This window comes from Trichosurus vulpecula, chromosome 5, assembly GCF_011100635.1.
Source record: "Trichosurus vulpecula isolate mTriVul1 chromosome 5, mTriVul1.pri, whole genome shotgun sequence".
NCBI lineage: Eukaryota > Metazoa > Chordata > Mammalia > Diprotodontia > Phalangeridae > Trichosurus > Trichosurus vulpecula.
In genome coordinates, this window is record NC_050577.1 from 118,787,379 (window position 1) to 118,804,087 (window position 16,709).

The following is a 16,709-nucleotide window of genomic DNA, read 5'->3' on the forward strand; positions in this document are numbered from 1 at the left end:
AGATGGGAAGGGAGTTCCAGATGGAGGGAGGGAAGTTTTGTGGCAAAATCCAGGAATGTAGCAGGCTTTAGAAAGTATGTTGGGACTTTTAATACCACAGCTCCCTCTGCTGGCTCCTTTAGCAATGCAGACACAAGCAGCCTGGCGGCTCTCAGTTACTGATAATGCTGTACAAGTACAGCCAGCCCACTTTGAATGAGGCATCACAGGAAGCAGCGCAGCTCTGGGGAAACAGAGCCTCCTAATTAGGACTACTATTGTTTTCAAGCGACTAGGTTACTCAACACTGGGTTTGTCAGTTATTCTAAGTTTCAGAGAGAAATAGCATTTCCATATAGCAGAGCATGTGCCATGATTTCCAGAGGCTCTATTTCCTCTATAAGTCTTTTCCCCAAGTCTTCAGTACAAGTTTTCATCTTGCTTATTTTAAAAGGAATCTGATAACAAGACACCTGGGGGGAAAGTCACATAGTCCACTATTTTTGGTTCACTTATTTCTAAAAGACTTTATCACAGAGGAAATGCTTTTAGGAGGCCAGGAACTCTACAATGCCCAGGATTGGGTACTATTTCCCTAGGACTAAAGCAATCTACAAAGATCAAGTGTCATTACAAGATACATTCATCTGCTGGGCCCTCATCTGTATGAGAAGTCCAGATAGGTTGGGGCTGGGGACTAACATGGTGTCAGTTTAAGGGGAAGGCAGGTATTCTAGAGTGTTAGAGGGCAGTGTTGAATGTCTGACCATTGGGTTCTAGGCTGAGTAGGGAGGCAAAAGAACCTAAAGAGGAGGCACTAGAGTGGGAGAACAAAAAAGGGTCATACTGCAGGTGGGAACAGAGGTCAGAATGCAGGCAAAGGGCAAGTACCAAAAGCTCTAAGAAAATTATGGTCGTATAGGAAACTCCAAATTGGAGATTGTAGAGGTGGAAAAATTCTGTCTGGATGAAAAAGAATTTGTGGCTGTGCTGATGAGTAGTTGAAATAGAGTAGACATGAAGTTCCATCCTAGTTAAGACAGCCAAAGACCCATGAGGTCAGGGCCTCCAGCTCTTTGCCTAGGGCTAGGCCCAGCCGGTTACTCAGCTATAATACTGACACACACACATTCTCCCCACCTATTGAAATCCCTCAAAGCCCAGGTGGGGTTTTTTTAAGTGCCTGTTTAATCCTTGAAGTCTAATTCCTTCACAGTCTGTAATTACCTCTTCCCGACCCCACACCACACAGCATGTTATTTTTACTTTTCTCATAGATTTCTGTATTACATTTGTGAATGTATTATTTGCCCCTAAAAAAATTCAACAAATATTTGTTAAGTACCTATGTTCAGGGCAGTGCCTTGGGATCTGGGGAAGCAAACTAATGAAGATGGTTGGGGGAGAGGTAGAAAGCTGATCCCTTAGCATAAGCAGAGAGTGGCTGAAGCAAAGAAAAAAAGGTACTGAGACAGAGAGGACAGGATAATATTGGGAGGTAGGAGGGATAGCTATTACCTTGGATGACTTGGAGTTACAAACCTTCTATGACATTATATAAACATCCCAAGGCAAGAGATTGTGCCTTAATGTAGAAGCTCTGGTAGCTCCTAACCATAGCAAGACATGCACGTACACATAGCAGGCATTTCATCAAATATCTGTTGAATGAGTGAATCTTTGACTCTTATCCTGTCCAAACTATCAAAGTTGCCAATTTTTGTTCTTTAACATTTCTCCCATGCAATCTTGTACTTTTAATTCCCAGTCTGATCACCCTGGTTCAGGCTTGTTCCAGTAACTGATTGTCTCAGTTCTGGACTCCTACAAATTTGGAAAATCATCTCTTTCCAAACTTTTTTCCATAGCACTCATTTCCCCAAACCAACCTGGCATTGTTCCTTCTGGTGCTTTCATTTTGGTTTTAAAATAATTTCCAGTGATTTTCAAAAAAAAACAACAGTTCTTTTCTTTCAGGAATGGTGGCTAAACTTGTATTCAAGCTGTGTTTTACTTTGTAGCTTTGCTTATAGATGTTTTGGAGTCATTTTGTTCTTTTGGGTTTCTGCCTTGAGCATCCCTCTCAACAGAATAGCTCTTTAGGGTAGGATTCCTTTTTTATTTGTTTATTCTTCCAGCCTACTTCCTTAACTCAGACCTTATATTAGGACCAGGCTCTGAGCACTTCTGGGGAGAATGTTAGTAAGTCAACTAGGATTTGTTAAACCTAATACATGGCAGACACTGTGCTAAGCACTGGAGATATTCTATTTGATCCTGGAGACAATAGGGAGCCACTGCAGCTGATGGAATGGGGGAGGTAGGAAAATAGTCAGACCTGGGCTTTAGGTCTTTCAATTTGACAGCTAAATAGAGGATGAATTGGAGTAGGGAGAGACTTCAGGTAGATAGAACAACCAGGAGACAATTTCAGTGGTTCAGGTGTAAAGAGATATACAAGGGTGGTTGCAATGTCAGAGAAGAGGAAAGAATGTCTAGGCTGAACTTCTGTCCTTCTAGGTCCTTCTGTTGCTCTCTTTGCTATTGTTGTCTTCTTCCAGAATTTCAGGGACAACTCAGGCTGGGGACTTGCAAACTTTCAGTACTCCTAAAGAGGTCTGATCCAAGGCAAAGTCCCATCACAGCCCTCCTAGTCTGAGTTCTATAAGTTCCTGACCCAGGTTTGGGTCTGCACAACATTCCTGTTGCCTTGCCCCTTTTTGGTAGTTCCAGTAGACTGCTGCTGGACTCAGTCGCTATCTGCTCATTCAGCTCTTCAAGTGCAGAATGACAGAACTTCAGACTCCACTTTGGTTTGGGGTTCCTGCTTTGGTTATTCTACCACAGGTTTTAAATTAGGCTGCAGGTTAGAACTGACATACCTCACCTAACCCTGAAAAGTTACCCTTAGATGCAGATCTCCTCAGTCAGCCCTGAATCTGGGTAGTAAATCACAGATCTGCCATTTAACTTGGGTTCCTGGAACTGCACTAAGACCCTTGTATGGGTCTGGGTCCTCTTGACCTGTCTTCTTTCTGTTTCTGCAGTTTGGAATGCTCTGTGTGCAGCACAGATACGGCCAAGTCCTAGCCCCAGTGTCCACAGAGCTCTCTGCCTGTCTGCCTGTAAGGCTGGAAATAGGAATGGCTATGATTTTTTTTCTTGGAATTCCCAATCAGGAGTTGTTCTGGTACTTCTTCTAGGTTTCTGTGGAAGAGCTGTAGAGTAGAGCTCATCTCTACTTCTTCCTGCTACTCTGTTGGCTTTCCCTTCTCACTCTTGTTTTATAGCTTACCATGCTCCACCCAAACCATTTTATTCTTCATACGCCTTGTTTTTCCTCATCTCTGGCTGCTCCTTTAGTTTTGCCCTTCTTTTTCTCTACTGGGAATACTACTTTCCTGCCCTCTAATTTCTCCCATCTCTGGGATCTGGCACCTACTTTACTGGGCCAATAGAAGCCAATCCTTTCAAATTCCTCTTTTACCCCTATATTACATACATCTCAAAAACCTCATACACATCATTGTTGTTTATTCCTTCTTTGCCGCAAGTCTCTGACAAAAGGTAGGTTTGTTCGTAGCTAAGAACAAACAACCCCACAATTCAGGGTCTTTAATCACATCCCCTTCAGTGTCTGTCCCTCTCTCATATTCAGCTTCTCCTAACCCACTGGCTCCTTTTCTGAAGTTTACTAAGTTTCCCAAGTCCTTTAAAAATGTTTCATTTGAACCTGCTCTTCCCTCAAGACAGATCTATCTCTCTCCCTCCTTTCATAATCAAATGCCAGTCTACACTCATAACCTCCATCCACCTCACCTCCCAATCACTTTTCAATCCCTTCAAAGCTGATTTTTGACAAGACCATTTGACTAAAACCGTTCTTGTTAAGTTTATTCATCTTAATCACTAACTCTGCAGGCCTCATCTCTCCTGACCTTCTCTTTAGTTGCCCTCTTCTTGAATATACTCTCCTTCATGGGTTTTTGTGACTCTGCTCTATAGTAGCTCTCTTCCTACCAGATTCCCTGATAACTACCCATCTCTCTCCTAAACTCCAGGCCCATATCTCCAAGTGCCTGCATCACTACCTCAAACTCAACATCTCCTCAACTGTTCACTCTTACTCTACCCCCACAGATAATCAATTGCAAAATCAATGATTCTACCCTCCACATCTCTAGCACTGTCCCTTTTTCTCTCCTCACAACACAACTACACTAAATCTTTTACCACCTTTCTCCTGTGCTACTGTAAAAACTTCTTCAAGCCTCTCTAAATTCAATTTCTCTTTTCTCCAATCCATTTTCCACAAATTGCCAAATTGATATTCTTAAGTATAGCTCTAACCATGTCACTCTCCTGCTCTGGAAGCCTTAGTACCCTCCTATTGCCTTTAGAATAAAATGTAAACTTCCCTCTCAGGCATTTAAAGCCCTTTTCAGGCTGATTATACAACACTCCATTGCCAACACTCAGCTTCAGCAAGAACAGCCTGCTTGCTATTTCCAGTATGTGCTAGTCTCTTTTGCCTCTATACTTTTGCAAGGCTGTCTCTTCCCTCACCTCCACCTCCTAGAACCCCTGACTCCCTTCAAGGCTCAGCTCAAGTACAACCTCCTTCAATGGCCTTTATCTGATTCACCCAGTTGTTAGTGACCTCCAGCAAGGATCTATATTTTCTACAGATTCTTTATTTACTATCTGTGAACATGTATAGTCAAATGTAATCTCTTGAGGAAAGAGTCATATTTGTATTCTAGCACGGTGCCTAGCACAAAGTAAGTGTTTAATAAATGTTGGCTACTTGACAGGGCTTTCTCCTGGTTCTAATCCTACCCATCTGGCTACTCCTTTTCAATTTCCTTAAGCTGGATCATTATCCATGTCTCACCCTAGCAGTGAGGCTCTGTCCCAGGCCTTCTTCCCTACCTCTCTTAATCATTTAATCAGCTCCCATGATTTCAATTATCTTAATGCAGAAGATTCCCAAATCTATATATCCTTCCTATATTCTTGTGCTCCAGTGCTGAATCACCAACTGCCTACTAAACCTCTCCACATAGATGTTCCACCAGTGTTTTGTAACCTGCACTTTCCGGTGACTGCCAGGGCAAACCCATATTTTCCAGCTTTTCTCATTTTCTCATCCTGACCTTTAAAATTCTTGAAATATTCTTACCGAACTGTACTATACTTTCATATTCATCTTCTTACCTGCCCTGGTTTCCATCCGCTACATGTTTTAAAAAAATAACAATTAGTTGTTGAGTTTTCTGTATATCCACATTGGTTTCTTTAGACAATACCTGTTGCCCTCATCAGAATTGTTTCTTTTTGTGTGTTTAGTATTTAATTCAAGAGATTTCTATCCCTCTTGGGCTAACTTTCTCTGTATAATTTTAGAATATGGTTGTAGTAGCAATTTAGATTTGAAGATCCTTCCCACCCATTAAGAGGCCATGTGATCTGCTTGTGTCACAGGAAGCCTAAGTCACATGTGGTGGGAGAAGCTTCCTGACAGGAAAAGGAAGTTATGTCATAGGAAATGAAGGGGAGGGGGGAGAAAGGAAGGGGAAGGGAAAGGGAGAGGGGGAGGGAAAGGCAGAGGGAGAGGGAGGGAGGGAGAGACAGAGAGCAGTTATGTCTGCTAATGGCCATCCTTGTGATTGTTAGAAGTGAACTGACTGACTTAGCTGTACTGTGAGTTTGTTTTGGGGAAGACCCCAGTAGGGGGTGGGAGAGGATTTGGGATGGTGGGGCTCCAGGCTGTGATATGGTGTATTGAATGTCTTATTGCTCTGACAGATTGGATAAATGGCTTATGAGATATGGTTCTCTGGTGTCTGAATAAATGGTTTACTTCTTCTACCTTCTGTGTGGAGAGCCTTATATACTTTGCAATATGGAACCACATAGGCATTTTGACAATCATCATCTACATTATTATTGCCTTACTGATATAATGGGATCCTATGAGAAGCCTCTGAAATCTGCTCTCCCCAAATTTAAGTTGCACTTCAGATTATGCTTGGTGTTCCTCACCTTCTCTGTCACAAATTCTAAGATGGAGCGGTCACTTCTCTCCAAGGTTCCCTTCACTTCCACCCCAGCAACCTCCTTGTTGGCAAGAATCAGGTCCAGGAAAGAAGTTCCTTTCATTGGTTTTTCCAGCTTTCGAAAGATAAAATTATTATTAAGGCTGGCCAAGAAACTATAAGTTGTTCTGCTTTAGGTAGAGGTAGAGAGCATAAACAGTTATAAGCAGTTAGGTGGCGCAGTAGATGCTGTTCTACTCGGAATCAGAAAGACCTAAGTTCAAACTAGCTGTATCACCCTGACCTGGGCAAATCACTTTATGTCTCAACTTCAATTTCCTTATCTGAGAATTCTTGTCTCAAACAAGATAACATATATAAATCTATAAAACACTTTGCAAATCATAAAGCATTATATGATATTATTATTAAATACTATCATTATCATTATAAAATGTCGAGACACTTTAAGTTCACTATCACTTCTATCTATATGCTATGCCTCTGTATGTGATCTGTTTCCTGAAATAAACAATTTCCTTTTTCAAGTCAAGTGACCTGTAATACAGGTTGATGACAATATTGACTGACTCCTTTGATCTCCACACAAATAATTTCCATCATGCTCTCCCCCACCCTACCCCCTTCTAGATTTCCTTAAATGAATGTATCTCTGGGATTTACATGTCAGAGAACCAAGAGGATGGAGGACCACATGCTTTCCCCAATCCCCACTAACTTTCGCTCCCTTCTCCTCAAGGAATTATATACCATATATACAGCAATTACAGCTGAATCCACAGGACAAAAAAAGAGAGAACTTCATATGGGAAAATTCTTATTAACTCTGAGAATGCAAACCTTTAAAGCCAAGAATACAAATCCGTAAAGTGATTACTCTACATCGCTCTTCCAATCAACTTTGACACTCCCAGCAGGGAATGACCTGTGGGCTTGTATCTTTTCCCCCCACTTAAAAGTATTTTAATTTTTCCAACTACATATAAAGATACTTTTCAATGTTTACTTTTACAAGATTTTGAGTTCCCCAAATTTTTTTCTCCCTCCCCTCCCCAAGATGGTATACAATCAGATATAGGCTATACATGTACAATCATATTAAACATATTTCCACTTTAGTCATGTGGTGACTTTAGTCAAGATGGTGACTAATATAGCCTTTCAGGGAAGCTAGGGTGATGCAGTGGATAGAGTGCCAGGCCTGGAATCAGGAAGACTAATCTTCCTGAGCTCAAATTCTGTGTCAGACACTGCATGACCCTGGACAAATAACGTACTTGCTTCAGTTCTTCATTTGAAAAAAAAGCTGGAGAAAAAAATGGCAAGTCATTCTAGTATCTTTGCTGAGAAAACCCCAAAATGGAATCATGAATAGTCAGACATGACTGAACAACAAACTAAAGCCAATCAGCAAAAAGAATGTAGAGGAGGCAGAAGTGGGGATTCTGAACTAGGAGGATGAAAGGGGAAGGTCTTAACCCAACTGAGGGGAAGGGTGAGTTTCACTGAAGACGATCCCCACTAAGAGTATATTACTGAAATGAAAGATGGGGCTCATGATGGGTTTAATCTATGGGAAGAAGAAGGTAAGAGACAACCTTCATACAGAAAGTCTTCGTGGACAACATCCTGTTCCAAGAAAAAGAATGAGAGCTTCTAGGGAAAGGGGGGACGGGGTGGGAGGGTAGAACACCCAGGGGTGGGACAAAGGACAAACACGGATCCAGAGATGGTATGGCACACTCAATGAAAAAGAGAAGGAAGACTGGATATGTCCACAATCCTGGCTACTGGGGAGGCTAGGGCTGTTGGAACATTTGAGTTTAGAAGTTCTTAGCTACCTCAGGGCTAAATACAATCACCAATATGGTAACAACCCGCTGCTCCAAACTCCCCCACACACACCCCTGACCAAAGCCTAGAACACCGCCAGCCTGCTTAAGAGGGCCAAACTGACCCAGTTTGAAAACATCAGGTCAAAGTTTCTGTGCCAATCAGTAGTGCGCTCAAGGGCATGAGAAGCAGCCAATGAACTTCCAATCTAGGCTTAATAGGAAGAACAGCACTTTCAGTTCTCAAATTATACTACACAGCTATAATTGTTTAAAAAACAAAACATTGAGTACTAATTTCAAACCAGAAGTCTTGGGGGGAAAGGGGGAAGGTGAGGGAGGGAAAGAAAATTTGGAACTCAAAAACTTATGGAACTGAGTTTTGTAAACTAAAAATAAAAAATAAATTTAAAAACACCCTAAGAGTAGATCAATGGAACAGATTAGTCAAGAAAGGATCAGAAATAATTGAACTCAATCAAAAGATATAAATTAGCTAAGAGAGGACTCTCTTTGTGACAAGAATTACTAAGAAGCAGACTGACAGAAGTCAGTTTTAGACCAACACAATAAATTCAAAATGTTTATGCAACCTGAACATCAAGGATCATATAGTGTAAAAAAAAAAATTTAGAAGACCAGTGAATAATACAGCTTCCACAGATAGAACCAGTAGTTAAACTCTTAACCAAATAAGGGTTAGGGGCTATTAACAAAAGATAAAATAGATATTTTGTATTTCATAAAATTGAAAAGCTTTCAAATAAACTAAATTAATGCAAGTATGATATGAAGGGAAGTAGTCAACTGGGAAAAAAAAACTCTGTATTAAATGCCTTTAATAAGAGCCTGCTATCCAAGATATATAGACAACAGAAATATACAACACCAAAAGCCTGTAGAGAAGTGGTCAAAAAGATATAAACCAATGTTTTCCAAGAGAAGAACAGATTATTAACAACCATATGAACGAATGCTCAAAATTACTAAGAAGAAGAGAAATGCAAATCGAAACAACCTCACATCAACCAAATTCACTATTTTTTGTTGGAGGGCTTGTGGTATACTAGATAGGCACACTTCATTTTCAATTTTGCTAATTTGTTTTTGCTCTCTCTTTTGGATCAAATTAATTAATCAATTTTGTTAAGTTTTAAAATTTTTAAATTCTGTTTCAACTGCCTTTAAATTTTGAAACTATTTTTTTACTTTGGTATTATCTTATTGATTTTCAAATTATAAAAAAATATTATTTTTTAGCCCTCTTTTGTTAATACAAGTGTTCAAAGATCATATTTTTCTCTAAGTGTTGCTTTAGATCCGTCTCATAAATGTTAGAATAATGTTGCAGCACCATTCTCTTCAATTTTTGCTGGTTTTACAATTTGGTCTTCAACTCACTTAATATTTATGATTTGGTATTTTATATTCCATTAAGGTCCACATCTTTTGTTCATATCTCCTTTACTGATTATAACTTGTAGTATGTTACGATCTGTGATGGATTGTTGAAGATTTCTGCTTTTCTGCATTTGTTTATAAGTTTTGGGTTCCCTAGAATGATCAAATTGTACATGTCTCCTGGGGACCTAAGGAATATACATATGTATGCATGTATACACACTTTAACATATATAGCCATTCCTCAACTTTCTCAGGGGTAATATTCCTAGAAAATGGTGAAAAAGACAAAAACGCAAATGTTGATATGTTGAACCTATGAGAAATAGGGGGCTAGGTTCCCACAACCACCAAAAACTATAATTTTTCACTAGAGACTATTGAAAATATACTTTTCTGCAAGCAATTCTTTATAACAAAACATTAATTCTGATAATATGCACTTCTGCATACAATTCTTTATGACAAAGCATTAATTCTGCATCACTGACTACATGCTTGTGCTTAGAACCCAAGGGAATAACACCATGTTTTGGGGGCATAATTATAACACTAAACTTGAGTTTTAAAGGCAAACAACAAAAATGTACAACAAATGCACTGGACCTCTTAATAAAGGGAGGGTAAAAAAGACCAGTTGCTCCACAAAATTGCACACATTGCACCTCTCATTTTTTCTCTACTGTGCACTACTGATAATGTGCATAGCTGCTAATTCAAAGGTGAAAATGAAGTTACTAATAAAGTCATGCCAATGCTTGAAGTCCCGAAAATTAAAAGCCAAAACGTTGAGGACTGACTGTAAATATAATATATTCTCAGACTGCCATTCAAAAACCTCCATAGGTCTAACAAATTCAGTTTTTCCAACTTTTTGTTCAAGTCTGTAATTTTCTTCTTGTTTATCTTTCTGGTGAATGTTGAATTGTGACAGAGAAATGTTAAAATTACCTAAAATTAGTAGGCTAAGAGAGCTTGCATTGGTGAAGATCTTAGGTCACGTAGTCCAAATATCTATAGGCATATGAAAAAATGCTAAATCACTATTGATTAGAGAACTGCAAATCAAAACATCTCTCCTGTCAGATTGGCTAACATGACAAAACAGGAAAATAATAAATGCTGAAGAGGATGTGGGAAAATTGGAACACTGTTACTTTGTTGGTGGAGTTGTGAACTGATCTAGCCATTCTGGAGTGCAATTTGGAACTATGCCCAAAGGGCTATAAAAATGTGCATACCCTTTGACCCAGCAATACCAATTCTAGGGCTGTATCCCAAAGAGATCACACAAGTGGGAAAGGGACCCATATATACAAAAATATTTATAGCAGCTCTTATTGTGGTAGTAAAGAATTGGAAATCAAGGAGATGCCCATCAATTGGGGAATGGCTGAACAAGTTGTAGTATATGAATGTAATGGAATACTATTATTCTGTAAGAAATGGGGAAGATACGGACTTCATAATAACCTGGAAAGACCTATATGATATAATGATGAGTGAGAAGAGCAGAACCAGGAGAACATTGTACACAAACACAGATATATTGATTCTGTGATGACTAACTTCAACAGACTTGGCTTTCTCAGCAATACAAGGTTCAAAGACAACTCCAAGGACTCATGATGGAAAGAGCTGTCTACATCCAGAGAAAGAACTATGAAGTTGGAATGCAGAGTGAGGCAACCTATTTGCTCTCTTTTTTTTGGTTTTGTTTCTTCTTTCTCATGATTCATTCCATTGGTGATAATTCTTCTTTACAACTTGACTATTATGTAAATAAGTTTAATGCAAAGGTATATGTAGAACATATATTGGATTCCATGCTTTCGGGGGCGGGGGGGGGGGGAAGAAGGGAGAGGAAGAACTCAAAAACATGTGGAACTGAGTGTTGTAAACTAAAAATAAAAAATCTTAATTAAAAAAATAGAAAAAACATTAATGAGTCATTCTAAACCTAAAAAAAAAAAGAAAGAAAACTGAGGCCCAGTGAGGTTAGGTGACTTTTCTAAAGTCATACAAGTAGTAAAAGTAGCAAAGCCATAATGTGAACTCAGGTCCTGTAACTCAAAGTACTACATTCTTTCTTTTTTCTTTTCTAATATTGAATATTTATTTTTCCCCAATTACATATAAAAACAATTTTAACATTCTTTTTTTTTCTTCAAATTTTGAGTTCCAAATTCTCTCCCTTCCTCCCTACTCCCCTCTCACCCGAGAAGGCAAGCAATTTGATAGAGGTTATACATGTGTACTACTGAGGTTGAAATTGAACTCTTAAATACAGGCCAATACTCCATCCATCATACCTCTAGCTGCTCCATTTTTTAAAAACTAAAAAATGAAGCCTGACACATACAGCACCCCACAACAATAATCCCCTACCTTTCTTCTTTCTCATACCTCCTTTTCTTTACATTACATTACAATTTCACAGCTTTTGGCTCCATTGCTTTGTTGTAGCTTCTATTTACGTTGTCTGTAGCCATTGTTTATTCTTGGTTCAGCTTACTTTACTTTGTATCAGTTCACATACATCTTCATGTGGTGGTTCAGTGCATAGAATGCTGAGCTTGGAGTCAAGACCAGAGTTCAAATCCTGCCTCATATACTTTTGTGACTCCAAAACCTGCACAACCTTTTTGAGCCTCACTTTCTTCTTCTGTAAAATGGATTTGATAGCCTCTAAGGTTGTTTATAACTTTAAAATTATGATCTTATTTTCTTCCTGTGTATCTCAGTTTCATTACATTCATGTATCACAATTTAACCATTCCCCAATCAATGGGACATTCACTTGGTTTCCAGCATTTTGTATGCTACAGAAATATTCTGGGGTAAATGGGACCCTTCTTTTTGTCATTGACCTCCTTGACACATACACTAGCAATGGAATCTCTGCCTCACAGTATGGACATTTAATTTTCACACTGCAGCCAACATTGCCTATTCCCATCTTTTGTCATTCTTGCCAATTTGCTGAGTGTGAAGTAAAACCTTAGTGTTGCTTTGACATATATTCCTCTTACTATTAGCAATTTGGAACATTCTTTCATATGCTCATTAATAGTTTTTAATTCTTTTTTGAGAACCATTTATTCATAACCTTTGACTACTTTTCTATTAGAGAATGACTTCTGGTCTTATATATTGCTATCAGTTGTCTGATATCAGCCTTTTAGAGATATTTGATACAAAGATTTTTTTCCCCCAAGTCAACCATCTCTTCATGCTCAAAGAATTTTATTCTAGCTCTTGGCTTTGAATTTAGAAGAGCCATTATTTCAAATAAAAGAGATGGGACTCCGGAGTCATCAGATTACCATATGACTAAACCACACCAAAGCTATAAGAAGTAAACTGAGCCCATAGGTTCATGGTTATACATCATGTCATATTGCCAGAAAGGAAGAACTAGACTTCATAAGTATCGACAAAGACATAGAAGTTATAGCTAAGATTCAAATAGTTAGGGCTGATTTCATTAAAATGAATGCTCTCAGGAAAACTGGCTCTGATGTAATTAACCTAGAAGGTCTAATGAACTTTTTCTGAAAATTTACAGGGGACTGATGAGACCTCAAATGGCTTGGGAAATTACCTGTTATCTGTTGTTTGTTTTTTTAAGGAAATGAAGTGCTATCTACTCCACCTTCTAAATCTAGAAGGATTCAGGAAGCAAGTCATTAATATGTCTGTAAACAAAGAAAATATCAAATTGTTTATTAACACCTAACAGCAATCTGTTTAAAGAAAGTTGTATCAAACAATTTCCTACTTGAAGCAAATTATCAACCTTGTAACAGAGCAGACATCAGAGCTGCAGATAAAGCTGTTGGCATTAAATGGATAATTTGATAAAATTTCAAATTACATCAGATACTGTTATTGGTGTTATGCCAGTACGAGAGGAAACAAAAAGTACTAATACAAAGCATCCTGTTCTAAGGCTGATATGAACAGTTTTGTGGTTGGCTTTTTAATCATTGTTAAAAATTTAAAAATTGTTGCCAGATTTTAGGACAGGATTACAATCCAAATGATCAAAACAAAATGGGGATACATGTCATTTGCTACATATAAAACAGAATGATACATACCATTTGTATACAATATGGATCAAATTGGACCAATATGGATACAATTGGATCAAATAGAATGATACATTATCATTTGCTACATATCAAATAGAATGAAATTCAATTATTCTTTCATTATTAAGCAAGTAGCAACCTCAGTTTCTTTACTATAAAATGAGCATAACAATACCTACCTACTTTACCAGGTTGTTGTGAGGATTAAATGTATTTTTATACATATAAAATGCAAGTTAGTGCTACATAATTATTTGTTGCTGTTGTTCAGTTGTTTCAGTCGTATCTGACTCTTCATGACCCCATTTGAGGTTTTCTTGGTAAAGATACTAGAGTGGTTTGCCATTTCCTTTTCTAACTCATTTTACAGATAGAGAAACTAAAGCAAACAGCGTGGTGGTTGCTGTTGTTGTTAGATGCAAACCCTTACCTAAAGAATGAATCCCCTTCCAAAGCTTTCCTATTTCAAAATGGCAAAGAAAATGAATGGTAGGGAAATAAAATAAAATAGTCCATAGTTCTTCCTAATGTATGGTAAGATTCTTGAGGGCTGGGCCTGTCAGAGACAGCCTACTTAAGGAAAGAGTCTTGGACTTGGAACTAGGAGACTTTGAATGGAATACCTAGTATCTGTGTGACAATGTGCAAGCAATTTAACTTCTCAGAGTGTTATCTGTAAAATGGGGGTAATAATATTGCAAAACCTTCCTCAAAAGGACCGCTGGAAGGAAATCACTATAAGTGTGAGTTATTATCATACCTCTTTGTGCCTCTCACAGTACCTAACGGTGTTTTGCACATTTGTATCATTTATCAATGCATCAAAATATACAGTTGCGAAAATGGCTAACCATGCCCTGGGACACATAATAAGGGGGATAATGAATGTTTCAGTTTTTTACATTTTAAAATTATGAATTAAGCAATTTCATGGGGAAAAAACCCTAAATGAACATAAAATTATTAATATCACTTCAAATTCTATTCCAATCATTATTAATGTGCATAAATTGGACTTTATGTAATTGTAGTTATGCAGATATGAGCAGAAGTTATTCTAATAAGGAAGAATAAGAAGAGCTGCTTAAAAAGACCAAAAAGGATGCAAAAACTCATGATCAAATTCGGATTTTTTTCGAGACATCCATAGATAGCTGATATAAAAAAGTAGCATGAGTCCTGATAAAAATAGTCAAGAATCATAAAGCCAGGGCACAACACATTTTTAAGTTTAATCAGCATTATCAACATATTATTCATCACTTTTTGAGACTAGATAACCAATGAAACAATAAATCAAGACCTGATTTGTAGTGTTTGCTGATTTCCATAATCAATAAGCAGGTAAGAGGTAGCTCCAGCACAGAACAGAGTGTATGTGTACCAACACACACACCCCTTCCCCATTCTGCCCCCTTCCCCCATGTTGGAAAACAAACAGAAGGATCAAAGGACTAGATCTACTACTCTCCAGAATGGATAAGATGATAACAATAGACGGATAATGGAAAGAAACTTCCACTACTCAACTCAAATTGTGTTTCTTTTTTTATTTCCAAGGAAAATAATCTTTGCACTAGTTAGGGTAGAAGAAGATTAAAAGGTAGTGGAAGTCAGGTGACACAGATAAGATAAGAGAAGAGATGTTCAGGCAGCACTCTCGTTCAAGTTCCCCACAACCTAGTTTTTACTGTCCCTCATACATGGCAGCATTACATTTCACATCTCCATGCCTTTAAAAAAAAATTAACAAGCATTTTCTTCTTTCCTCCTCCCTTGATTGAACAAAAATAAAAAGAATCCTAGTAATAAATACAGTCAAGGAAATCAAATCCCTGAATTCATCATGTATGTCTCATTCTGAATCTTGAGTTAATCACTTCTCTTTCAGCAGGTGAGTGGCTGCCTATTTAATCCTTGGTCCTCTGGAACTGTGGTTGTCATTGCACTGATCAGAGTTCTCAAATTTTTCAAAATTTTTTTCCTATTAATGTTATTGTATAAATTGTTCTGGTTCTATTCATTTCACTATTCAGAAGTCCATGCAGAACTTCCAAGCTTTTTTCCCTCAAACTGTCTCTCTTTTATATTCCATTATATTCATACACCATAATTTATTTAGTCATTCCTCAAAGTTTCTGAGTTTCTAGGGTTGGCTTTTTTTTTCTGTTACAAATATATACATATAGGTCCTTTTCCTTTTTCTTTTTCTCTCTGAGATGCAGGCCAAGTAGTAATATCACTGGGTCTAAAAGTATGCACAGTTTAGTGACTTTTTGTCATAGTTTCAAATTGTTTTCCCACACTCTCATCTGAGAGTCATCCTCATTCTTCACTGAGAAAATTGAGGCCCTTTACCCTGGACCAATTCACAGCTCCACCAACAGTGTTATTATGCCTATTTTCCTAAAATCTGACCAGCTATCATTTTCCTTTCTTGTCATCTTTGCAAATCCAAGTATTCCATGGAAGCTTAATATTGCTTTAATTTATATTTTTCTAGTTATTAGTGATTTGGATCATTTTCCATGTGTATGTTATAGCTCATCTCCATGCTTTTTTCATTGGCTATCTCCCATGCTTGGAATGATTTCTTTATATTTGCCTCTTAGGATCCCTACTATCCTTTAAGACGCACCTCAAATTCTATCTTCCAGCTGATCTGCCCTCCCCCACAAAAATTACCTTGTATCTATGTAAGCTCTTTGACTGTAGCTTTTCTGCATAATGTCTGTACCCAGTAGAGGCTTAATAAATGCTTCCTGATTGAGGTGGCCCCCAAGCTGAGCTCTGAAGGAAGCCTGAGGGTTCCAAAAGGCAGATGTAAGGCGGGAGGGAAAAGCAGCAAAGGTAGTGAGGGTACAAGTAAAAGGGGCTTTTAAGAGGCTGTAACTAGATTAGATTTGCTACCAGAGGTGTAACTACGAGCCACAGAAGGTTCTGAAACAAGATAAAAAATAACAAGTCTAAAAAATGAAGTGAACAAAACACCATTTACAGTAGATTTTTGCTACTGTACACAGGTCACTCTGCAGAAGAAAAGGACTAGAAGACTAAAGTAAAAGAAAGCAGTCACTCAACGAATATTTGTTGAATGAATGAAGAGTGATTACGTACGCAGTAGAGTTGAGATGGTTAAGGCACAGATTAGGGTTCTGACTGTAGAAATGAAGAAGGGAAAGAAAGAAATTGGAATGCTAGCATCGGTCTAGACATGTAAGACAACAGGGAGCAATGTGACTCATCGGGTATGCAAGGACTCATTCAAGCAGCAGTACAATCATATTCTGTACAGTTTTCTTCAAACAAGATTTATCTTTATTATTTTTATGCTTAATAAT

The 16,709-nt window shown here is 38.1% G+C and overlaps 1 protein-coding gene across 6 annotated transcripts in view; it reads right to left on the minus strand.

The window, feature by feature from the left end:
- AHCYL2 (adenosylhomocysteinase like 2) overlaps positions 1-16,709 on the minus strand; it is a 147,140-nt gene that overhangs the window by 47,184 nt on the left and 83,247 nt on the right. For 2 of the 6 annotated variants that reach the window (XM_036759885.1, XM_036759886.1), the window contains exon 2: positions 6,025-6,153. The exons of the other annotated variants lie outside the window; for them this stretch is intronic. In XM_036759885.1, the coding sequence (XP_036615780.1) occupies positions 6,025-6,153 (129 nt within the window). The remainder of the gene's footprint in view (positions 1-6,024; positions 6,154-16,709) is intronic. 6 annotated transcript variants of the gene reach the window in all.